Genomic DNA, 26,418 nt, shown 5'->3' with positions numbered 1-26,418 from the left:
GACTGTGACCTGAGTGATGAAGTAAATCCTCATGAAAGTAATAGGACCTTCAACTAGACTCTGAAGATTCGGGTCATATTTTAATAGAAGCCCCAGAGGAAAAAGGCATTAAGGACAGTAAGATAGAGAGAGAGAGAAAGAGAGCATGAATGTGCTTGGCTTAAGAATATAGCATGATCTGTTCCAATGAGAAGAAAGAGATCAGAAGAGCTAACATATAAAATGTAGAATAATGTGCTTCAGGGTATTGGGGAAAGTGACTATAGATTAAAAAGAGTTATTTTGTAGAATTTTGGGCATACTCATCTAAATTTGTTGAATAATGTCTTACAAACAATAACAAACTAATGTATACTCTTAAATGTAGCCTAAACATGAAAGAATTAAGATGTTTTAGGGGAACAGAGAGAAGGTTGGACTTGAGTAAAATAGATTAGTGGTGAGTGAAAATGATGTTATTCGAGACCTATTATAGCACCTTGGACAAAATAAGCACTGACTAAATATTTGATGAATGAAGGAAGGAAGGAATGAAGGAATGAAAAGTGCTGAGCCCAAATCAGATGCAATTAAATCATTAAGGATGAAGGCGATGTTCATGCAGGGTGGAAGGTTAACTTATTTTACTTTTAGAAATTCTGAGCTTTCAAAATATGGAACAGTAAACCCATGTTAAATAAATAAAAGTTAATCAAAAATTATAGCATCACAAAACCCATTTTACTTGTTGCTAATAAGAACTTTCATTTGGGTTAATTTTGTGAGCTCTACTTATTTTGATTATGTCATTATTCTTCTGTACTTATACTGTCAGCTTAGCCAATTATTATTCATGTTAAGGCAATCAACTATTTCTGTATTCAGAATAAAATTAATGAACCTGCTACTTATTTCATATGCATTTTTTTCTTGTTTCCTCAAATGCTTGAGGAGGAATCATTCAAATGTATCTGATGTAAGTTTTAGCATGTCATTAATTTGTGTTTTCATTTTGAAGTGACAGCCATGGAAAATGATTTGGAATGCTCTGTTGTATCTACTTTTCTTTCGTTTTTAAATATAAATAATATTCTTAAATAATTTGGCCAGAATAGTAGTTATGTCAGTAGGATGGATTGGGAAATACTACAGTCTCTTAAAATTTCAAGATTCAATTCTTTGCCAAAATTATTTTTAACTGAAGCTAAAAGGGACATTAAATGTAAGAGGAGGAACTATCTACTCCTGGGTGGTATACTCTTTCAGGCTGCAGGCTGATATTGACAATGGTAGAGTTAGTCCCACTTGTGGAAACTAAGGCTGTTGGCAATCACATCTACTCAAATAGTCACTAATGAAGTGCTACGAGCTTCGGTGAACAAACTATCTCATACTGCCAAGTTTCCAGCATAATTGTCCATTTTTCTCTCTGTATGTCTTTGAACATAAATAAAGTCTGAAAGGTGGGGAAGGGTCAAACAAAGCTCTCTAGGTATGAGGCACTTTCTGTTTTCGCTTGTACAGTTTGACAGTCCTAGCCACGGCTCACTATTTATTGTGTTCCTGGAAAGTTCTGTGATGACTGAACTCTTTCCTTTCACCAGCACCTTAAATAGGCTCAGGGTTCATTTAGCACTGAATATGATCATTGTTTCCCTGTGGAATGTCTTAGACTGCTTTAATGCAAATACCTGAAATTATTTTATTTGTATTAGATATATTTATAAGACATTGAAATAAAAATTTTTCTGCAGCTTATGAGATAATATTTTATTATTCATGGCTTTCATTTTGTCATGCACAAAACTTGAAAGGCAAGATATGAAACTGTCATTTATTCTCTAAGGACTGTCACTTCTAATAGGAATCAATTTTGTTTTATAGATTCAAATTCTGAGTTTATTTTTAGCACAAGATCCAGTAGGAAAACAAAATTTTGAGATATTATGAAATAAGATGAAGTACATGAAATTTTGTCACTTTATCATGAATGTGAGAGTGTTTTCATAACTATATATGTTTTCATAATATAGCCCAAGGATATAGTTTTAGAAGAGTTCGTACTTTTTCTTTGGTCTATAATATGTTTAAACTTATTTTTCTTTAAGTATTTATTCAATATTGCCTTCCATTTTGCAGTGGACTCCATGACCAGATGAAAGGTATAGATGTGATTGCTGCGCTTGGTACACCTCCTATTTTCCCGCCTTTAAATTATGTTGTTTTTTTTTTTTTTTTTTTTTTTTTTTTGCTAATGCTGTATTACTCTAACTTAAGGAATAGCTTATGATGTAGGTCTTTTCTTATTTCTGGACATGAACTGTATAGTAGGGTGTTGCTATAATTTATATTTCTTAAATGATATTTTAGAAGGTTGTCTGTAATACAAGTTTTTATAATGTAAATGTTTTCTGACTTTTACTATAAAATTAGAGTGTATGTCATTTATGTAATAAAAGTAGGTCATCCATCAAGAATAAATTCATGTATCTTGTTTTGTTTACTTATGATAGTATTGTAAAAGTTATTTACAATGTCAAGCAGCATCTATACAGGCAATATAGTGCAGAGAATCATGACAAGGATTCTAGACAAGAGGGTATTTTTCTTGACACATTAGATAATTTTTACAGAAAGAAGACAATTTTTTAAAAAGACATGAAAATTGATTCTATTTTTTGTTTGAGAGATTGCAAAAACACTGCAAAATCTAGATACTTGAATGATGCATCCTATTTTTATAAAGCAATACTTTCAGAAGATTATTTGAAATACCTTTAGCATCATAATTTATGTATTATTACAAACATTTCAAATAAAATCATATAATACTCTTGGAAAGCTGCAATTTGAAGAGTGTGCACACAGGATTAAAACACTCAGCAATGCTTTAATGTTGCTAAACATGTGACTATTTTGATCATGTGGTTCAATGTATGAAACCATCAACAAGTAAATTATGGTGTATTATAGTAACAAATTTAATGGTTATTTACAATGAATAATATTTTAACCAATGTGTTTATTCATATATATTTTTTTCTAACCAAAATGAACTTGTTAATAAAGCCAATAGAACTTTAGAAGAGTATGTGAAAAGAAAATAATGCTTTCAAACAGGTAACTGAAGGGAAAATACTTATTCTAATTAAAAGTTCATGACATTTCTGGCAGCTGGAATGCTCTAACAAATTCATTGTCAAAAGTTCTAGCTATAAGTGGCTAAATTATTCCGATTTTTCATATTGGTAAATTCTGAAAATTGTGTGAGGTTATCCTATATATTTCCTGGTCATGTTTGATTCTGAAGCTACTGGGTTACCCTATAACGCATCAGTTATTATTTAATCACAAAGAAAACTGACAAGGTTATAAGGAGATAGAGCATATCTGCAAAGTGACCACCTAGCTGACAGAGTTGTTAACGAAAGAACATATTGCCTGTGGAAAAGTCTTACGCTCTGTACCTTTTATCCTAAAATTTGTATGTACATAAACCAGAACACTGGAAATGTTTAATTCATTTGGATAGCATAGAACAGGATTTTAAAAACTTGTTATTTAGTTTGTTGTCTTGTATGATAGAAGTATATTATTATTTCCAGGTTATCTAATTAGGTTATAAAGCAACTTATTAATGATTTTATTTTTCTTGCAAAGAGACATTTTCCTGTATATATTATAGTTTACTACATTTAACAAGGCAAACCTCAAATATTGACTTTTTAAGATCTATTTTTTTTCAAAAATCTACATCTCTGAGCCCATAGGATCTTGAAGCAGTAATATTAGAAATGAGAATTTAAAACAGAAACAGAGTATTCCATTGTAAGTCCACTTAATTATGTTTTACCTTGATACTCCACATGATTTCAAGATATTTTGTTCATTACCTTCATAGAAATATTCATGTTAGTATTAAATTTTATCATCATTTTCCAAAGAGCAAGTGCTAGTATAAGTTATAGAAATACAGTATCTCATGTTTTGTGTGTTTATAAAATGTACTTGAAATTTTGTCAGGTATGTAGAAACAGTATACATGAAATAAAATAATAGATACTTGCAATTTCAACTATATAATATGGTTTCATATTTAAGTTGAAATTGCTCACAGAGTAAACAATACCAAAAACTAGCTAACTTTTATTTCTGCTAAATTTTTTTGCATAATATAAATAGTTGAAACATATTTTTGTAACCCTAAAATGTACAGCAGAATGACAAAGTGGGTAAGTTTTCATTCTATTTGATTTTCTTCTGTGAGAAGTACATTCATTGAATTTGCAATTTATTTGTAACTATTATTGGTGAAATGTGTTCAGTGTTGAATTCCTATAAGACAACAAAATATGTTTTGTAATAAGCAAGCAGACTTTATTATACCTATTCCACTATGAAAGAACACTACCTATACAAAGCCTTGGTGTATCCTCTATAGAAAAAAGTCACAAGAAGATATTTATGATTCCAGGGCTTGGCCTGGGTTATTTTAAAGCAGCCTTTGCACTGTGGTAAAATGGTGGGGCTTATGTACAGTTTATATCACAATAGCTTAGGATTAGTGTGCACAGCAAGGTTAGGCTCTTGAAGCAAGTGTTGAAGGGCAAGTTCTAGTCTTGCTAGCTATTTTTGTGGGTTCACAGATGTCTCATCCTGCAGGAGCAAATATTTCCTGGATCAAATACTTATTTTTTTTTTTAGTTTTCACCATAAATTGACATAGGAACAAAGAAGCATGTCCTGTACCAGTTCCAAGATGTGTGCTAAGAAAACAGAAATTTCTTTGTACATATGAAGTGAAGGGATTTAGATTTCTGGTTCTTATATACTGTGATGTTTGTTGTCTTAAAAAATAAATAAATAAATCAAAAACCCAGAAGAAAAACCTTATTGCTTGAATCAAATTACTCAGAAAATGAACATTTTATAACAAACTGGCAATAGGAAGCTGGGTAGTACTCATAATAAAATTATGATCAAATTGTACCTAGTAGGATCTGTTATGGGCTGATATTTCTGTCCTACCCAAACTCACAGGTGGTTGGCCTAACCCCCACAGTAATGCTATTAGGAGGTAGGGCCTTTAAAGATAATTAGGTTTAGATGAAGTCATTAGGGTTGTCAGAGATGAAATGCAAACACAGGCTATGGTGTTTATAAGCAAGAAACTGTTACAAGTAATAATTAAAAATATACAACAATAGGTTACAGTGGTTATAAATAATTTAGTTTGTCAAAATGAGTAGGAGTAGGCCAAAGTTACATTTTACACAATATTTTATTCATAAAAAGGAAAACAGTATTTGAATACAGAATACCTTGGTCATTTTATTAAATACAAGACACATTTTATTTTCATTTTATTTTATTCTTATTTATTTTTATTTGCCATGTCATATATTGAAATAAATAATTCATAATATATTTTTATGTGTACATCTATGGACATTGAACATTGTATTTTTTTAAATTTATTACTTTAAAATATTATAAACCTAGGCACATAGAGTTGATGATCTTTCAATACTTTATTTTTATAGAATTTATTTTTTCTTTTATAATTATCCATTATTTATAAAATTTGATATAATCCTTATCTATCTTTGCATGTATTTGTTTGTAACATTTTCTTAGAAATTGAAAAGTTATTCACAAATTATTATTAATTAATCAATAACATTAGTATATTGCCTTAAAGTTGTCCAAGTAAATGTAAATGACGAGTTAATGGGTGCAGCACACCAACATGGCACATGTGTACATATGTAACAAACCTCCACGTTGTGCACATGTACCCTAGAACTTAAAGTATAAAAAAAAAGTCTAAGCTAACACAGGAAGCCTTTTTTGATTTGTAGCTGTACAAGAATTCACAAGATTAAACCTCAGTAGAAGATACCACTTATTGAAATTTCATTTAATCAATCTTGTACTTTGGCCATCCTAAATCATTTTTAAAATTACTTATAACTTACTGTACCACTAACATATAATTTTTAAGTGTAAAATATGAGAAATTAAACCCAAGTCCTATTTATGTAAAAATACTATGCTAAAATTATTTTTACATGGTACTGAAGTCAAGAAGGCATAGGGTTACTTGTAAGCTAAAATTAATCCACCCTAATTAGTTAAAAGAGCCATCAAAATACTAGGAATAGCATAGAAACTCGTTTTAATATAAATTATTCTCTGCATTCATATGCCAAAATTTAAAGATATTTGAATCTATGTCATGAGTCTACTTTTCTAAAACATAAGCTGTTTCCAAACTCTTGGATTCACTTTTTTATTCTGTTACAATTTTGCAAGAAGAAACATGAAAAAGGAGTACATTTCTAATTTTTTTCTATTTTTTTGTCTTTTGCTTATTTGTACAAATTTATGAAGTACATGAGAAATTTTGTTACGTGCATATAGTGTGTTGTGATCAAGCAGGGTATTTGGCGTGTCTGTCACCTGAGAACAATACATTTTTGTTAGGTATAGTCACCCTACTCTGCTATCATACATTGAATTTAATCCTTCTGTCTTACTGAGAGTTTTACCCTTTAACTCAGTTTGCTTCCTTGTTCTCCATATCTCCCACTCACCCTTTACAGTCTCTGTTATCTGTCTTTCAACTGTCTACCTCCATATAATGAATTTTCTTAACTCCTGCATAAAAGTGAGAACATGTGATATTTGTCTTTTAGTGCCTGGCTTATTTCACTTAAGATAATGACCTCCAGTTCCATACATGTTGCTATAAATGGCATGATTTTATTCTTTCTTATGGCCAAGTAGCATTCTATTGTGTATATATACCACATTTTCTTTATTCATTAACCCATTGATGGACACGTAGGTTGATTCCATATCTTTGCTATTATAAATAGTGCTGCAATAAACATGTGAATGCAAGTATCCTTTGATATACTGATTTATTTTCCTTTGGGTAAATATCCAGTAGTAGAATTGCTGGATCAAATGGTAATTCTACTTTTAGTTTTTTGAGAAATCTCCACATTGTTTTCCATAGTGGCTTTACTAGTTTACCTTCCAACAAACACTATGTAAGTTCCGTTTTCTCCTCAGTCACACCATCATGTTATATTTTGTCTTTTTAAATAGTCATTCTGACTGAGATAAGATAGTATTTCATTATAGTTTTCATTTATATTTCTCTGATGATTAATGATGTTGAGCATTTTAGCATATACCTGTTGGGCCATTTGTATGTTTTCTTTTGAGAAATATCTAGTCATGTCCTTCGCCCACTTTTTAATGGGATTAGTTTTTTCTTGTTGAGTTGTTTTTTGTTTCCTGTACATTCTGCGTATTTGTCCTCTGTTGGATAAATAATTTGCTAATATTTCTCCCATTAAGCAGATTTTCTTTTCACTTTGTTGATTTTTTTCCTTTGTTGTGCAGAAGCTTTTTAATTTGATATAGTCCCATTTGTCTTTTTATTGTTGTTGCCTGTGCTTTTGATGTCTTAGTCATAAATCCTTTGCTTAGACCACTCTTTATGAGAACTTTCTTTAGGTTTTATTCTAGTGTTTTTATATTAATAGTTTTGCAACTTACATTTGTGTATTTAATTCATTTTGAGTTGATTTTTGTATATGGTGACAGATAGGAGTCTAGTTTCATTCTTCTGCATGTGGCTATCCAGTTTTCCCAGCACCATTTATTGAAGAGGGTGTCCTTTCCCAAGTGTAAGTTCTTGTTGACTTTCTTAAAGATCAGTTAGCAGTAAATATGTGGCTTTATTTCTGGCCTCTCTATTCTGTTTCATTGGCCTATATATCTATCTTTAGAGAAATACCGTGCTGCTTGGGTTAAGTCAGGTAATGTGATACCTCCAGTTTTGTTCTTTTTGATCAGGATTGCTTTGACATTTGGGCTCTTTTTTGGTTTGATATTTTATATATATTTTATAATTGTTTATCCAATTCTGCGAAAAAATAACTTTGGTAATTTGAAAGAGATTGTGTTTAGCCTATAGAATGATTTGAGCAATGCGGTCATTTTAATGATATTAATTCTTCTGATCTGTGAGCATGGGATTTTTTTTATTTGTTTGTGTTATCTTCAATTTCTTTCCTTAGTGTTTTGTAATTTTCCCTGTAGAGATATTTCACTTCCTTAGTTACATTTATTCCTAGTTTTCTTTTTAGTCACTGTAAATAAAATGGACTACTTGATTTTTTTTCTCAACTAGATTGTTATTGGCATATAGAAACAAGAAACACTGCTGACTTTTGTATATTGATTTCATGTCCTGCAACTTTATTTATCAAACCTACTGGTTTTTTTGTTGAGTCTTTTGGTTTTTCTAGATATAAGACTATATAATCAGTAAGCAGGAGAAACTTGACTTCTTCTTTACCAATTTGGATGCCTTTTATTTCTTTCTCTTTCCTGATTGTTCTGACCAAGACTTCCAATACTATGTTGAATATGAGATGTGATATTGAAGGGGAAAAGTTTAAAGATTTTTATTTTTTATTTGTAATGTTTTAACTATTTATCTAGTTAAGCTATTCCTAACATGTGTTCCAAATGAAAGAATAGTATCTTTATGATCAACTGATCCCAAATTTTCCCAAAAGAAGTGAAAAGGAGAGAAGAAAAATGAGAATTCATGAGAGCCAGCTTTACATATACATAAATTTAGTACTGTAGAGGTTAATTATTTTCCTTCTGTGGCAATGAAAAGACTCAGATACAAGAAACTATATATTTGACACGCAGACGATCAAGAGTCATTGTAGATAGATAGAAACATAATTATAAAGTTTATGAACGCCACTGGGCCCTTGTTAGAAATAGTCCCTTTGGTGAATAAAAACAAAAAATTTTACTAAAAATAGTAGTCCTTTCAAAACGTTCCATTGGAGATCTTCTATACATACATACATGCATACATACATACATACATACATATATATATAAAGTTAATGTTAAAAATAAAAGTGCGTAGAAAGGCAGCTAAGGTATTAGTATACAACAAAAGGAAACTGAGCCAAGAATGTAATTAATCATCTTCACTTATGTAATTCCAAAGCATCTAGTAACTAATATTATGCTTCTTATTCAGATTAAAACTGTTCTGGGCCAGGCACAGTGGCTCACACCTGTAATCCCAGCAATCTGGGAGACAGAGATGGGTGGATCTCCTGAGGTCAGGAGTTCGAGACTAGCCTGGCCAACATGGTGAAACTCTGTCTCTACTAAAAATACAAAAATAAGTTGGGCATGGTGGTGCACATCTGTAATCCCAGCTACTCAGGAGACTGAGGCAAGAGAATTGCTTGAACCCGGGAAGCAGAGGTTGCAGTGAGCCGAGATCACACCACTGCACTCCAGCCTGGGTGACAGAATGAGACTCTGTCTCAAAAAAAAATTATACTGTGTATCTTACGTGTTTCTATACTCTTTATGGCACCTCTTATAGTTTTATATATTAGGTAGGCTTACACATTTTAATTAAAGTCATAATTATAGTGTTAAATTTAATTAGTCACATGCTGCCATTTTTATTCATTCAATGAACATTTGTGTACAGATGTGGTACAATTTTTTTTACCAATGTACAAGAAAAGTTCAGTGAGCAAATGCTAAATTTTCTACTTATTTATCTTCTAAATATATGGGACACATTTTATTGTCACTCAAAGTGAAACAGGATCCATTAAAAAAGAAGACACTAAAAGAATCAAGGAGAAAAATAATCTAAAGAGCAAAAGAGAAAGAGGAAAATAAAAGATACTTCGGATGTGTGCAAATAAATGTACACAAAATAATTTGCAGAGACAATAACCTATTATAGCAAAAAATAGACACAATATACTTTAAAACTAGTGGTCTCACTCTATTGGTCTATTGGGTGCTGAATTTTGGTATAAAATTTTCACTATTGGAAACTATTACTTTGCCTAATACACAACTTTTAAATTCCTTATATAATTAAAGAGATGTTATGAAGAAATTTTTGTCATCTTCATTGAGTTATTTTGAATTTAAAAGAGATTTAAACTATACTTGAAACATTTTAAATTAAATTTATGAACTCTTACGGTAAGCTTGTAATGGCTTAATTTGTTGAAGTCTATTTTCAATAAATTAAATGTCTTTCACCTGACGTGTTTATGGCCAACACAAGTAACTATACTTGATTTTCAGGCAGCTTTCATAAAAAGAAAATGAATAGAAAAGCTGATCACTATAAGTGTTTTTTTTACTCTGTGTGGTAAAATGATAAATAATATTGAATCAAAAATAATATCCATTCTGTCTCTGTTGAAAGCCATTCATTTTACACATTTTTATTTGTTACTGTAATGAATTCTTACTACACCCTGCATCCTGCTCAATATAAGGATAATATCACAGACATTAAACTTCCAATTTTAAGGAATGACATAATGTTCATCTCTTTGAAAACATTATTAACAGCTATTGTGTATTATTCACAGATACTGGCTGACCTAGAAAATCATGCATTATTTAAGAATGATCTGGAATGTCAAAAGCTGATTCTAGAAGCAATGAAATACCATCTATTGCCAGAAAGAAGAACTTTAATGCAGAGTCCGAGAACTAAACCCAGAAAATCTACAGTCGGAACTTTGTATGCTGTAGGAGGAATGGATAACAACAAAGGTATTTAATTCTGGATTTATATAACCATACATCCTGTGTTATACCGTGATGCAGCTTTTATATTGTAATGGTGATACTACAAAAAAATGACATAAACTCAGCATTAATTATTGTAATTTAAGATTAAGGGAGAAATTAAATATCTCTTTAATTGTAGCTGCTTTCTGCTTCTTCTTCATCTTTAAGTTCCTTATTCATTTCTTGTGCTTATGTACAAGAGTTCATATAAAATAAAAAAGAGATTTGAATCACTTAACACAAGCCAAACAATTTGTTGGATATATTGAGAATGCTATTTCAATGCCAAGAAATGTGAAATGCAAGGCAAATTCTTGCTGGGATCTCAATTATGAAAAGAATCTCTGTCTTTGAGAAGTTGAGAATATCATGTAGAAGCCAGATAAATAAATAGGCAATTATAAAGAAGTATAAGAATGGTGAAAGTTATAATTTATAAGTTTAATTGTGTTTACTAATTTAGTCCTTCAAAAGAAAATGAATCATTTGTTTAAAAACTAAACATATACATTTGAAGATTTTATTCTTACGTTTCTAGAGTTATTGGAAAAATCTCCAAAAATTTGTCCTCTTCAGATTTTCTTATGTCTGTCTTAATTTTCATGAATAAGTACACAAGAAGAATAATATGCAAAAGCGTAATTTTCATGTTTGTTTCTAATAAATGATATAATTAACCATAAAATATTTCAAGTATTTATTTAAAAAGCTGGAATTGGCAACAATAGAATATGACCAAATATCCAACATCTTTTTAAAAATTGTTATTAAGATAAATCAGAACAAAAAAAAAACTTATTTCAATCACTGTGAACTGAGATTTCAAAATTGTAGCTGAAGGGAAAAAACTGATGTAATCAATAGAGAATGACACATTCTCATTTGTTGTCTGTCAAAAGGATATCCTATGGCTGTTACATGGTTTTCATAGTTTATTTTTGGAAAAGAGCAACTCCTGTAAATATGAAAATGCAGAAGCCTAAAGAAATAAGATTTATTTTATAAGTACATAGCAAATCAAGAGAATAAAAGGGCAAAATGTTTGTCATCACATGGATGAATATAGGCACTCATAAAAGACAATATTGGTCCTGGGAGAAGGTACTAAAGCTTAGAATACACTATTATTGAAGTAGGAAAGCCTTAGAAACTTCTTTAAAACACAATGAAATGCCTTCCATCTGGGGTAGTCTCTTTCCCAAAAGACAGAATCTGGATGGTGATTTTGATGTTTACTTCAAAAAATATGAGATCTATATATATATGTATATATATATATATATATATATAGAGAGAGAGAGAGAGAGAGAGAGAGAGATGTATGTGTATATATATAGTATAACTATATATCTATACATATTATTTAGATACAAATATACCTATTTATGATTGTATTCAATTTCCTCTCTCGGACATTATATAGCTAGGTACCTAAGTATAGGTATATTTTGATTTACTAACATTCTTGAAGTTGTTACTTTTGTTGCTTGTAGTCATTACTTACATTGTGTGTGTGAAATTGTGTTATTAAATTTTTGAAAGACAATTCAAATTGCTTACTAATTATTATTCACACAGAAATGTCACAGTTTACTTGAGCTTAACCCTATTATTAAACACTTTGCTGGGATTCAATAATTTTTTTATAAATAATGCCACCATTAGCACCCACATACATAAAAGTTTATCCTAATCTCTGAGTATTTCCTTAAATATACACCTAGATGAAAAATTAGTGGGTGGGAAAGAAAAGCCGTTGTGAGGTATAAGCTAATTTCTTTTTCGAAAATATATAAGAATTTATAATATTACCAAGTTATACAGAATGCCAGTCTTACTGTCTGGTCAAAAAAATTTTGTCTTAAAAAACCTTTTTATATCAGTAAGTTTTAACATAACAAAATATAAAGAGTCGTATAGTCAATCCCCAAGTGTTCATCATTACATTTATATTTCCCTTCTTAATAGTGAAATTGAAATTTTTGTATTTTAATTTTTTATGTATTTAATCACATATATAATAATGAATACTGATATATTAATACCTCTCTTCTAATTATTGCATTTTTTTGCAGTTTCTTGAGCATTGTTTGGTCAGTAGTAACAGCCTATGGTACAATCCTGTCATTTTCTTTACTTTAAATGAAATTATGTTAATACTTCAGAAGTCTGCTGTAAATATCTAGTAGGTAGCATAACACACCTGGCAATGTTTGAAGGAATGATGGATATTGCATAAGAAAATACATAGATGCTCTGGATAACATTAAGTTTTGTAAGACATAATTTACTTTATTTTAGGCAGACACTTAGAGTAAGAGAAAGTTGCCTTCTTCCAAACAAGAATTGGATGATTTGAGACAAAGAGTTAGCGTTTGTGAGGACTGCCTTACTCGTGTTTGGCTTTCAATATTTATACCAGGGCCACTCATTCTTGGTGAGCCCTGAATGCTGTTTCATTTTTAACTCAGAACTAGCTTTGCCTAGTTCTGAGATAAATCTATGCCTTACAACTATTTATAAGCTAAGTTTAGCATCTTAGCTTCCATTTTCTGCCTGGATTTCTGCCTCTTGCTGTGTACATCTTCGAAATCAGCAAACGTCCAGAGAAGACAAGCAGTGTTGCCCTGCCATTCTCTTTTCTGAGGGACAGGAGTCTAAGGTCCTGACTGCCTTGATTGCCCTGAGCTGCAATTTGTGTCTTTTCAGCCCCATCAGACTGCCCAGAGGCCTCAGCCCACATGCATTGCAAGGTCTCTAAGCCTAGAGCTGCTTATGAATCAATCATTTCTAAAGGCAAAAATGGCAAAGAATGTAAGGCTCATTTCCATTCACGTCCCCTCTTTCTGGGACTTCAGGCTTTTAAGCGTTAGCTGTATTTTTTAGTCTCTAATGTCTTAAAACAGCTAAATTTTGTACTATGAACTGAAGCTTTATAGTTACTCATGTGGGAACAGTTTGTCTGATACAAACTAATCCATCATGTTTAAAAGAAGCCCCTGTGTATTTGTAATTTTGAGGTTGTCTATTTCTGAAACTTCTTGAATTTTTTCAGATTTATATATTTATTTATGAATTTTAATGTTCTTCACTTATTTTTTTTCATTCTGTCCATTATTTCTTAACAATTACACATTTTATTTTATATCCTGGGGCTAATAATTTCAACATCTAAAAGGTTGGGTTCTAAATCTGTTGTTTGTTGTTTCTGACAACAGAAGTTTGATTCCTTCTGTGTCAGGTAATATTATTTTAAAGTCATAATTAATTTTCTTTACTCTCAGGGACTTCTTAGGGGCCTACATTTTGCAGATGCCTTCCTCTAATGAGCCTGAATCTGCTTCAACCCAGAACCAATGGCCTCACTAACTTAGAGCCATGTCAGCCCCCTTTAACCATTCAGGCTTAATGCAGCATCTCTGGTTCCTTGTTCTCCCACCTTGTGTTTGGCCCAAGGCAGATGCTCCAGATCTTATTGTTGGAAACCTCTGTCCACAAGAGATGCTGGCTTTTGTATTCCTTTAGCTCTCTCTCTGGTTTCACCTCACTGTTCCTTCAGCTATTTGACTATGCCCTTGAAAATTTCTCTTATTTTCATGTAAGACGAGCAATGCAAATAATTTTTTTTGTAATTTGCCCAGGTGGGCTGGTATTAGAATTAGAGGGCGTTTCAGCCTGAGTCTTCTATTCTCCAACAGTCAGAAGCATCCTTTTTCTCTCTTATTCTACAGTTTTCTCCATAGATTATTTCACTTGATTTATGTCCTATAATTTTTGAAACGTAGGTATTTTGTCTATAACTAAACCATTAACACTCTGAAATTTTTCAAACATTTTGGATATTTGTAAGGTAGACTCATTGACATTTTCATAGTTAATTAATTTTGGAGTATTCACAAATTTAATATACTATTTTCAGTTATAACTTCTACATCTCTAAAATGCAAATAATCCCACCTTAAATTTTAAATATCATGTATTAAATTAGAACATCTCTAATTACAATGTAAATGACCATTCATTAACAATTTGACCAAATCCCAAATTTCTAATAGTGAGTGTAATTCAAAATCTGGACCTAAACAGGAACTGATACATGCCTTAGAACTGAGGGATTATCAGCAAATATTCAAAACTACAAGTATGAATTACTGAATACTCATTTGTTCTCCTGTTATACATTCTCTTCTTCAAATGATAGACAACTTGGCAACAGAAACTTTCTAATTTTAGAAACACTTACTATTAATTGTGATAACATTTGTTATCAATTGTAGAATTTCAGTAAACATCTACTAAATTTAAATTGCAAGTAATTTAACTGATCTAAATGGATATCCAAAATGGACAAGTCTCACATATATTTATGAATTATAAATTCACTTTGAAGTATAATATGCTGTTTATCAATGTAAACTTTGTGTGAATATGAAATTCACCTTTGTAATATTTTGAAGATGTGAAAAGCCAAATGTAATTAGAAGACTGCTGTTACCGACACAACTCTTCCCATAGGACCCTTCAAGCAGAAAACAATTTTATGGATCTAGGATACTTTTCCTCAGTAACTGATTATTTTTAAGTAATAGATAATACATCAATGACATAAATACATATATATATATTTAACTAATTGTAATTTCATTTTTTCTCCCCCCAATTTATGTACTTATTTATTTAATTTCAATAGGTTGTGGGAAACAGGTGTGTTTGGTTTACATAGATAAGTTCTTTAGTGGTGATTTCTGAGATTTTGGTGCACCCATCACCTGAGCAGTGTACACCGTACCCAATGTGTAGTCTTTTGTCCCTCAACCCCCACCCTTTCATCCCTCCCCTCAAGTCCCCAAAGTCCATTGTATTGTTCTTATGACTTTGTGTCCTCATAGCTTAGCTCACACTTATAAATGAGAACATACGATTTTAGGTTTTCCATTGCTGGGTTACTTCACTGGGAGTAATGGTCTTTAACTCCATCCAGGTTGCTGCAAATGCCATTATTTAGTTCCTTTTTGTGGTTGAGTAGTATTCCATGGCATATGTGTGTGTGTGTGTGTGTGTGTGTGTGTATATGTATGTGTGTATATATATATGTATACATATGTGTGTGTGTATATATATATCGAAAACAACAAGTGTGTGTGTGTATATATGTATATATATACACCATTATTTCTTTATCCACTCATTGATTGATGGGCATTTGGGCTGGTTCCATATTTTTGCAATTGCAAATTGTGTTGCTATAAACACACATATGTGCAAATGTCTTTTTCATATAATGACTTCTTTGCATCTAGGTAGATATCCAGTATTGGGATTGCTGGATACAATGGTGGATCTAGTTTTATTTTTTAAGGAATCTCCATACTGTTTTTTATATAGTGGTCGTACTAGTTTACATTCCCACCAGCAGTGTAAAAGTGTTCCCTTTTTCACCACATCCTTGTCAACATCTATATATATATATATTTTTTTGACAATAGCCATTCTTGGAGGAGTAAACTGGTATTCACTGTGGTTTTGATTTGCATTTCCCTGATCATTAGTGATGTTGAGCATTTTTTCATATGTTTGTTGGCTATTTATTTATGTTCTTTTGAGAATTGTCCATTCATGTCCTTAGCCCACTTTTTGATGGGATTATTTATTGTTTCTTGCTGATATGTTTGAGTTCTTTGTAGATTCTGGACATTTGTCCTTTATTAGATGCATAGTTTGTGAAGATTTTCTCCCACTCTGTGGGTTGTCTGTTTATTCTGCTGATTATTTCCTTCGGTGTGCAGAAACTTATTGAGTTTAATTAAGGCCTATCTATTTATCTTTTTTGTTGTTGTTGCATTTGCTTTGGAGCTCTTGGTCATAAAGTCTGCCTAAGACAATGTTTAGAATAATTTTTCTGAGGCTATCTTCTACATTTTTAGTGACTTTACATCTTAGATTTAAGTCTTTGATTCATATTGAGTTGATTTTTGTATAAAGTGAGAGATGAGGATCCAGTTTTTTGCCATGTGGCTTGCCAATTATCCCAACAAAATTTGTTGAATAGGGTGTCCTTTCCCCACTCTATGTTTTTGTTTCCTTTGTCGAAGATCAGTTGGCTGTAACTATTTGGCTTTCTTGCTGGGTTTTCTATTCTGTTCTATTTGTCTGTGTACCTATTTTTATACCAGTACCATGCTGTTTTGGTGGCTATAGTCTTATTGTACAGTTTGAAGTTGGGTGACGTGATGCCTTTAGATTTGTTGTTGTTGTTGCTGTTGTTGTTTAGTCTTGCTGTGGCTAGGCAGGCTCTTTTTTGATTCCACGTGAGGTTTAGAATTTTTTTTAAGTTCTATGAAGAATGAAAATATTTTGATGGGAATTGCATTGAATTTTTAGATTGCTTCTGGCAGTATGATTATTTTCCCAATGAGTCTACCCATCCATGAACATGGGATGTGTTTCCATTTGTTTCTGTCATCAATGATTTCTTTCAGCAGTGTTTTGTAGTTTTCCATGCAGAGTCTTTCACCTCCTTGCTTAGGTATATTCCTGAATATATTATATTATTTTTTGGCAGCTATTTTAAAAAGAGTTGATTTCTTGATTTAATCCTCAGCTTGGTCGCTGTTGGTGTATAATGGTGCTACTGATTTGTGTACATTGATTTTGTATCCTGAAACTTTACTGAATTCTTTTATCAGATCTAGGAACTTTTTGCATGAGTTTATAGAGTATTCTAGGTATACAATCATATCATCAGTGAACAGCGACCGTTTGACTTCCTTTTTACCAATTTTGGTGCCCTTTATTTCTTTCTTTTGTCCGATTGTTCTGGCTAGGATGTCCAGTATTATGTTGAATCGAAGTGGTAAAAATGGGCATCCTTGCGTTGTTCCACTTCTCAGGGGGAGTGCTTTCAACTTTTCCTCATCCAGTATAATGTTGACTGTGGGTTTGTCATAGATGGCTTTTATTATCTTAAAGTATGTCCCCTCTATGCCAGTTTTGCTGAGGGTTTTAATCATAAAGGGATGTTGGATTTTGTTAAATGCTTTTTCTGCATCTCTTGGGATGATGATGTGATTTTTGTTTTTAATTCTGTTTATGTTGTGTAGCATATCTATTGACTTGCATATTTGAAACCATCCATGCATCCCTGGTGTGAAATCAACTTGATCATGGTGGATTATCTTTTTGATATGGTGTTGGATTCAGTTAGCTAGTATTTTGCAGAGGATTTTTGCATATACGTGTATTAGGGATATTTGTCTGTAGTTTTCTTTTTTATTATGTCCTTTCCTGGTTTTGGTATTAGGGTGATAGCAGTTTCATAGAATGATTTACAGAGGATTCTCTCCTTCTCTATCTTTTGGAATAGTTTCAATAGACTTGGTACCAATTCTTCTTTGAATATCTGATATAATTCAGCTGTGAATCCACCGGGTCCTGGACTTCTGTTTTCTTGACACTTTTTTTTATTACCATTTCAATCTTGCTCCTTGTTATTGGTCTGTTCAGAGTTTCTATTTTTTCCTGGTTTAATATAGGACAGTGGTATATTTCCAGGAATTTATCCAAATCTGCTAGCTTTTCTAGCTTGTGCATGTAAAGGTGATCATAGTAGTCCTGTCTGATCTTTTCTATTTCTGTGTTATCAGTTGTAATATCTCCTGTTTCATTTCTAATTGAGCCTATTTTGATCTTCTCTCTTCTTTTCTTGGTTAGTCTCACTAATGGTCTATGAGTTATGTTTATCTTTTCAAAGAACCAGCTTTTTGTTTTACTTATCTATTGTATACTCTTTCTCAATTTTATTTAGTTCTGCTCTGATCTTTGTTATTTTTTTTTTCTTCTACTGGGTTTGGGTTGGGTTTTTTCTTGTTTCTCTAGCTCCTTGAAGTGTGACCTTTGATTGTCTGTTTGTGCCCTTTAGACTTTTTGATGTAGGCATTTAACACTATGAACTTTCCTTTTATTGATTTTGCTGTATCCCAAAAGTTTTAATAAGTTGTTTCACTATTATCATTCAGTTTATATAATTTTTTAAATTTCTATCTTGACTTCACTGTTGACCCAACAATCATTCAGGATCAGATTACTTAATTTCCGTCTATGTGCATGATTTTGAGGGTTTCTTTTGGAGTTGATTTCCAATTTTATTCCACTGTGGTCTGAGAGAGTACTTGATATAATTTCAGTTTTCTTTAATTTGATAAGACTTGTTTTGTGGGTTATCATACAGTCTATCTTGGAGAATGTTCCATGTGCTGATGAATAGAATGTATATTCTGCAGCTGTTGGGTAGAATGTTCTCTAAATATCTGTTAAGTCCATTTGTTCCAGGGTATAGTTTAAGTCCATTGTTTCTTTGTTGACTTTCTGTCTTGATGACGGTCTAGTGTTGTCAGTGGAGTATTAAAGTTCCCTACTATTATTGTGTTGCCATCTATATCATTTCTTAGGTCTAGTAGTAATTGTTTTATAAATTTGGGACCTCCAGTGTTAAGTGCATGTATATTTAAGATTGTGATATTTTCCTGGTGGACAAGTCCTTTTATCATTATTTAATGTCCCTCTTTACCTTTTTAAACTGTCATTGCTTTAAAGTCTGTTTGTCTGATATAAGAATAGCTACTCCTGTTCACTTTTGGTGTCCATTTGCATGGAATATCTTTTTCCACTCATTTACCTTAAGTTTATGTGAGTCTTTATGTATTAAGTGAGTCTCTTGAAGATAGCAGATACTTGGTTGGTGAATTATTATCCATTCCGTATTTTTTATGTGGGGCATTTAGGCCATTTACATTCAATGTTAATATTGAGATGTGAGGTACTATTCTTTTTATCATGCTAGTTTTTGCCTGAATACCTTCTTTTTTTTTTTCCACTGTATTATTGTTTTATAAGCCTGGTGAAATTTATGCTTTAAGGAGGTTCTATTTTGGTGTATTTTGAGGTTTTGTTTCAAGATTTAGAACTCCTTTTAGCAGTTCTTGTAGTGCTGGCTTGGCAGTGCCAAATTCTCTCAGCATTTCTTTGTCTAAATATTATTATATCTTTTCTTCATTTATGAAGCTTAGTTTCACTGGATACAAAATTCTTGGTCAATAATTGTTTTGTTTAAGGAGGCTAAAGATAAGACTCCAATAGTTTCTAGCTTGTAGGGTTTCTGTTGAGACATCTGATGTTAATTTGATAGGTTTTTCTTTATAGGTTATCTGATGCTTTGCCTCACAGCTCTTTAATTTTTTTACCTTGTTTTCACCTTTCTCTGGCGCCTTGTTGAGTAGCTTAATAACCAACCTTCTGAATTCTTTTTCTGGAAATTCAGAGATTTCTTCTTGGTTTGGATCCATTGTTGGTGAGCTAGTGTGATCTTCTGATGGTGTTATAGCTCCTTGCTTTGTCATATTACTAAAATTGTTTTTCTGGTTCCTTCTTATTTGGATAGACTATGTCAGAGGAAAGATCTGGGGCTTAAAGGCTGCGTTCAGATTATTTTGTCCTGCACAGTGATTCCTTGATGTGGTGCTCTCCTCTTTCCCCTTGGGATGGAGCTTCCTGAGAGCTGGACTGCAGTGATTGTTTTTGCTCTTCTGGGTCTAGCCACCCAGCAGAGCTACTGTACTCTGGGGTGGTACTGGGGAGTGTCTGTGGATCCTGTAATGTGATCTGTCTTCAGGTCTCTCAGCCATACACACCAGCGGAGGTAGTAGGGGAGTGAAGTGAATTGTGTGAGGGTCCTTGGTTGTAGTTGTGTTTAGTGTGCTGGTTTCCTCAAATCCTGGTTGTGCTAGTAGTTTCTTGGCCTCCAGACAGGAGGTGGCACTTTCAAGAGAGCATCAGCTGATATAAGCTTGCCCTAAGATTTCTTGGATAAGTATACTTTGGGTTTCTCAGGCAATGGGCAAGGCCTTAGAGCTCCTAAGAGATTACGTCTTTCGTTTTGACTACCAAAGCAGGTAGAGAAAGGCTTGGTGGGTGCAAGGTTAGGCATATCTGAGCTCAGACTCTCCTTGGGCAGGGCTTGCTGTGGCCACTGTGGGGGATGGAGGTGTGGTTCTCTGGCCAATGGAGTTACTTTCCCAGGGGGATTATGGCTGCTTCTGCTGCGTCATACAGGTTGCCAGGGAAGTGGTGGAAAGCTGGCAATGACAGGCCTCACCCAGGTCCTACACAGCCAGCAAGGCCAGCCTTATTCCCACCTTGCCCCAGCATCAGCCTGGAGTTTATATCCAGGCAGCTGATAAGCAGGGCTGAGATCTTGCCCCAGGCTGCAAACCTCCCTGCTGAGAAAGCAAGCAAGGTTTTTAGGCCTCACCCCTCCCCACTTGCTTTAGCCTCTGTGTTCCTATGGCCTGTACTTCCCATTTGCACTCCGCCCTGGATTGTACCCAGGAATACTGGTGTTCAGTCAAAATTATTAGAAAGTTCAGCTGGAGGTTTCCTACTCCCTGTGGTCCTTTCCCAATTCCACTGGCTGCCCTCCCCAAGAACCCCTGTGAGATAAAGTTAGAAATGGTTTCTCTGGGTACTGAGAGTGCCTACAGGGCTCATCCTACTTCCTCTTCTATTTTTATATTTCACTTGGCTCTCTACATTTGTTTCAGCTCTAGATAAGGTTAAATACTTCCTTTGTGATCTGGATTTTCAGGTTCCCTCAGTGAGGTGAGCATATGTGCTTGGAGGCTGACTTTCCCCTCTCACATTTTGGGCACTCACAGTTTTCTAGCTGTTCATGGAGTGTGCTGTGGCAAGCCACTTCTTTCAAAGGGTCTGTGAATTCCTTTGGTTTTCCTGCTATGTTCCTGCATTAGTTCTTCAAGCAAAAATTCATGATGTGAGTCTCCTCACGCTGTTCTGTCCATCCAGGTGGGAGCTGCAAATTAGTCCTGTATCCTATCTGCCATTTTCACATCAATGACATATATTATAAATACCTTCTTCCAAACACCACCATATACAAAATTTTATTTACTTCCAACAACAAACTTATCTTGAGAGTATTTTCCAAGCTCATTTTGAATTTGAAGAGATTAAGAAACTTTTTTAGTTTCTACCATTTAGTAAGTAGAGTTTTAATCAGGATTGTGTGTAATTCCAAAATTTGTATTATTTCTTCTGCTCTTTTGCTCACATTTAACCTGTTAATGATGAGATGTGCTAAGAATAACTTTTTTTTTTTTTTTTTTGAGACAGGGTCTCGCTCTGTCGCCAGGCTGGAGTGCAGTGGCACGATCTTGGCTCACTGAAACCTCTGACTCCCGGGGTTCACGAGATTCCCCTGCCTCAGCCTCCTGAGTAGCTGGGATTACAGCCACACACCACCATACCCAGCTAATTTTTGTATTTTCTGTAGAGACAGGGTTTCACCATGTTGGCAAGGATGGTCTCTATCTCCTGACCTCGTGATCCACCCGCCTTGGCTTCCCAAAGGGCTGGGATTACAGGCGTGAGCCACCATGCCCTGACACTAAGAATGACTTTTTTGAAAGGCCTGCTAAATACTTGACATACATTAATTCCTATTATATAATTTTTTTGTAAAATTTTACTGAAGATTAGAATCAGTTCTCAAGTGCAGTGTGTGAAGGAAAAAATCTCAGGCCAGCTAAATAAACCTTATCTTATGATTTTAGAAAACATATTTGAAATATAAGAAATTATATAATTGACAAAATTAAATATGCTCTATTATATTTCCATTTCATGTTTTATAAATTAATTTTATATACCAAAATTATAAATATATTATTTTACCTTATTTTCAAACTCTGTTTTATTAATTTCCATTGAGATTTACCTTTTAATAACATGTTTTCAAAATCTAATGTAACATATTACATTAAAATTCAGCCCACATTTTAAAATTTTATTCTAATTATAAGCATGAAGAACCATGAAATGAGTATCTTTAAATGTCCAAAAATGTACATATGAATGTCCAGAAAATTTTTCTAGACAAAATTCATTTGTCTAGAAAATGGATGTCCAGAAAATGAATACAAGTTTATAAAGGTCTCAATTAATATATTCTTATTAAAATAAAAATCTTACTATAAGTATCCTAAACACTCGTTTATAAAATTTAAATTTCACGGCCATATATTCTCTTAAAAGAACACATTATTTACATGAAAAAAACAACTTTTATTTATTTTTCAATTTAAAAATAAGGGTTTTATAATTTAAGGTTTAAAACATGATACTTTGAATATGTATATATTGTGGAATGGCTCAATCAAGATAATTAACATATAAATTGCCTCAAATATTTTTCCCTGCTGAGAACAGCTAAAATCTACTCTCAGCATTTCTTTCTTTCTTTCTTTTTTTGAGACAGTTTTGCTCTTGTTGCCTAGGCTGGAGTGCAACGGCAGGATCTTGGCTAACTGCAACCTCTGCCTCCCAGGTTCAAGCGATTCTCCTGCCTCAGACTCCTGAGTAGCTGGGATTACAGGTGCCCACCACCATGGTTTTTTTTGTGTTTTTAGTGGACACAAAATTTTACCCTGTTGGCCAGGCTGGTCTTCAACTCCTGACATCAAGTGATCTGCCTGCCTTGGCCTCCCAAAGTGCCGGGATTACAGGCATGATCTCACCAATTTTCAAATAGACAATACATTGTTATTAACTATAGTCATGTCATAGAGATCTATTATATAATAGATCTCTAACTTATTCCTTTTTCCTAACTAAAATTTTGTGTTCCTTGACCAACATTCCTCCAGTCTTCACCACTAGATTCTCAGCTCCTAATAACCACCATTCTACTCTCTGCTTCTATGAGTTTGACTTTTTTAGCTCCTATGCAAAAGTGAGATCATTCTGTATTGGTCTTTCTGTGCCTGGTTTAGTTCACTTAACATAATGTTCACTTAACAAAAGCAACTTTTAGACACAAAATAAATAAATCTTTTTTTTCTGTAAGTAAGTATTTCTAGGCCATAATATGTTGTATAAATGTCAAATAAAAGTTCTATAATTCAATACAAGGTCATTATGTTTCCTACTGTCAGAGAACTATTAATATACTATCTGGGATATACCCTATCAGCAATATTTCTATCTAACTTGGCTTCAGACTTCAGTTATCAGATTTGCTCTGCCCTCTGTAGCTCATCAGTTATCAAGGGCTGTCTGATTTACATCAGCATTTCTACTACCTTAGTTGAAACTTTATCACCTCAGCCCTGTAGTCCTGGGATAAAACATGTGCTTCTTAAATGGATTTATTTGTTCTTACAACACAGAAATACATTAGACAGTGATCTCCCTGTCTCCAGTCTCTCTCCAGTCCCATCCACCCAGCTGTCTATCTACTATCAAATTAATTTATCATGACTTTTAGCATGATCATTAAAATACAAAATATAAATATAAATAAAATACAGTAAAAACCTTCATTAGATCCCCATTCCCCAGGTAAGGACTAATATTCTTTGCCCATGACAAAACTATTCTTCATCACCTAATTTAACTGGCAGGTTTTTCCTATTTTCTTTCCATCAAAAATTTCTTGCCAGTATACTTCTAAACTTTATCATATTTTACCACTCACCACCACAGATCCGAAGCTCCCTTCCACTAACAGTACTACTCATACACATACATTGCTTTATGCTTGATGTCTTTCTTCTTTTATCCCCTGCTTATCTCACCCTGCTTTAAAATCCTCCCATCCCTGGCTTCTCAGTAGCCTGACCAATTCACTTATGTAGAAAAAAGCTGTTTTTAGTCATGTTTATTTTATCAACATATTATTATAGAATTTTTAAACATTAAAAAGTGAGAAACAATCATACAGTTAACATCCATATTCTCATCTAAATGATATCGTTACTAGTATGCAACATGGCTTTATCACATACGTATCATCTATCATTTTTCTATCACTCATCAATTTTGTAATGCATTTCAAAATTGAAAACATGAATGAACTTGATCCTAAACACATCTGGATACATATTATCATTAGATTTCAAATTTTTTAAAGATATTTTAGGCAAAATTTACATTCATTGAGATGTGCAAATCTTAAGTGGTCCTTTAAGTGAGTTTTCACAATGCATACAGGTATGTAACCCAAACACTAAACATGATAGAGCATTGCCACTACCCCAGAAAGCACACTCATATTCCTTCCCAGTCAATTTCACCTTCCACATCTCCAAAGACAACTATTCCTTTGAATATTTTTTCAACCTATGTTAGTTTTGCCTATTTGTAGACTTCATATAAATGGAAATCACACATTTTGTAGTCTTTTATCTAAGATTTTTTCAATTAGCATATTATTTTTGGAATTCATTTATGTTGTGCATATCCCTATCTTCTTTTTAATTAATTAATAGTAATCTGTTTATCCATTCTCCTGTTGATGGAAACCTGAAATATTTTCACTTGTAGCTATTATAAATAAAGCTGATGTAAACAGTCATGTAGAAGTATTTTTGTGGTCACTGCACATATATGCTGATATTATAAGTCATTCACCTTGTAAAAAACATATTCATGAAAAATATCAAAGAAAATATCGTCTTACTTTTTGGGAACTGTGTCAATATGTCACTGAGTGAATTACAACATAGTGTTATTTTCATTATGGCTGTTTATTAATAAATCTATTTGCTTTTTTATGGTCTTTTCTACTAATAACATTTCATATGTTGTGTAACAAGCTGGACTTTCGGGAAATTTTATACATAGAAACATTCTTTGCTATACCAGAATTATAGGATGTATTTTTATTTAATGTGGAAGCTTTTGAAAAATTTTATGTTAGCACTGTTTCACACTCAAGTAGTCTTGATGTCTGACTTTTAAAGGATGCTTCTATGAACATGCAGCACTTAATGTGGTCAGAAATACAAACATACACTCGTAGACTATTATATACATATATATATGCACATATATATATATACACACACACACATAATGATATACAAACCAAAAGGTGACTTAATACTGAGAGCAAAATTTATGAATAAATACCCAAATGGATAAGAACATTTAATTTACTCTATTACACTGGAGTCATATCAACTATACACATTACTCAAGGAATCCAACCATATGAGAGAGAGAGAAAAAAAATTTCAATGATTACAGAGATACCAAGCTCAGTTTCTCTGGAGTAAGCAAGCAAGAGGTAAGAGAAGTGAAAATGCTAATGCTTTAGAAAGTCCCAGTATGCATGTAGTGTGGGGAATAGAGTCCTACAGTTAATTACTTATTTTGTATTTTGTATAAAAGTGACTTATACAAAAGAAAACCAAGTATTTTATTTTGTATCATAAACAAAACACTGAGCTAAAAATAGATATAAATTTCCACACTAGATTTAATGTTTTAATAGATGGTGCTATATGTGTGTGTATATATATCTAGTCCAATTTCTAATATGAATTTATTAGAAACGTAAATAATTTTTAAAATAAACAATTTTAATGATTTTTTTTATTTTTGGCTTATATATAGACTTTAGAGCCTAACGCCTCACCAACAACCCCAAATACCTTTGGGTGCATGATATTCACTTATTTTAATAAAATTGAAAAAGTTGTGTAACACTTGTAAACTTTAGTAGGGTAATTAAGTATTTTAAATGTTGGTGTTTCTCATATGCAAAATGAGACATTTCCTATTTCTTTGAGACATTTTGAGGTACATGCTGATGCAAGAGCACAGGGTTACATGTTAAGTTGTTGTAAGTTAACAACAACCAAATGCAGATTCAATAAATGACGGAAGCAGCCTTACTTTGAAATATTATGACAT

At 32.7% G+C, this 26,418-nt stretch overlaps 1 protein-coding gene across 1 annotated transcript in view; it reads left to right on the top strand.

Moving 5' to 3' along the window:
* Window positions 1–26,418, top strand: part of KLHL1 (kelch like family member 1) — a 426,381-nt gene that overhangs the window by 266,377 nt on the left and 133,586 nt on the right. The window contains exon 6 of the mRNA XM_016925362.4: window positions 10,446–10,632. Coding sequence (XP_016780851.2) covers window positions 10,446–10,632 — 187 coding nt within the window. The remainder of the gene's footprint in view (window positions 1–10,445; window positions 10,633–26,418) is intronic.

The sequence above is a fragment of the Pan troglodytes genome, chromosome 14, assembly GCF_028858775.2.
Source record: "Pan troglodytes isolate AG18354 chromosome 14, NHGRI_mPanTro3-v2.0_pri, whole genome shotgun sequence".
Taxonomy (NCBI): domain Eukaryota; kingdom Metazoa; phylum Chordata; class Mammalia; order Primates; family Hominidae; genus Pan; species Pan troglodytes.
Note: the sequence above shows the minus strand (reverse complement) of the source record. Positions and strands in the feature narration are given on the sequence as shown.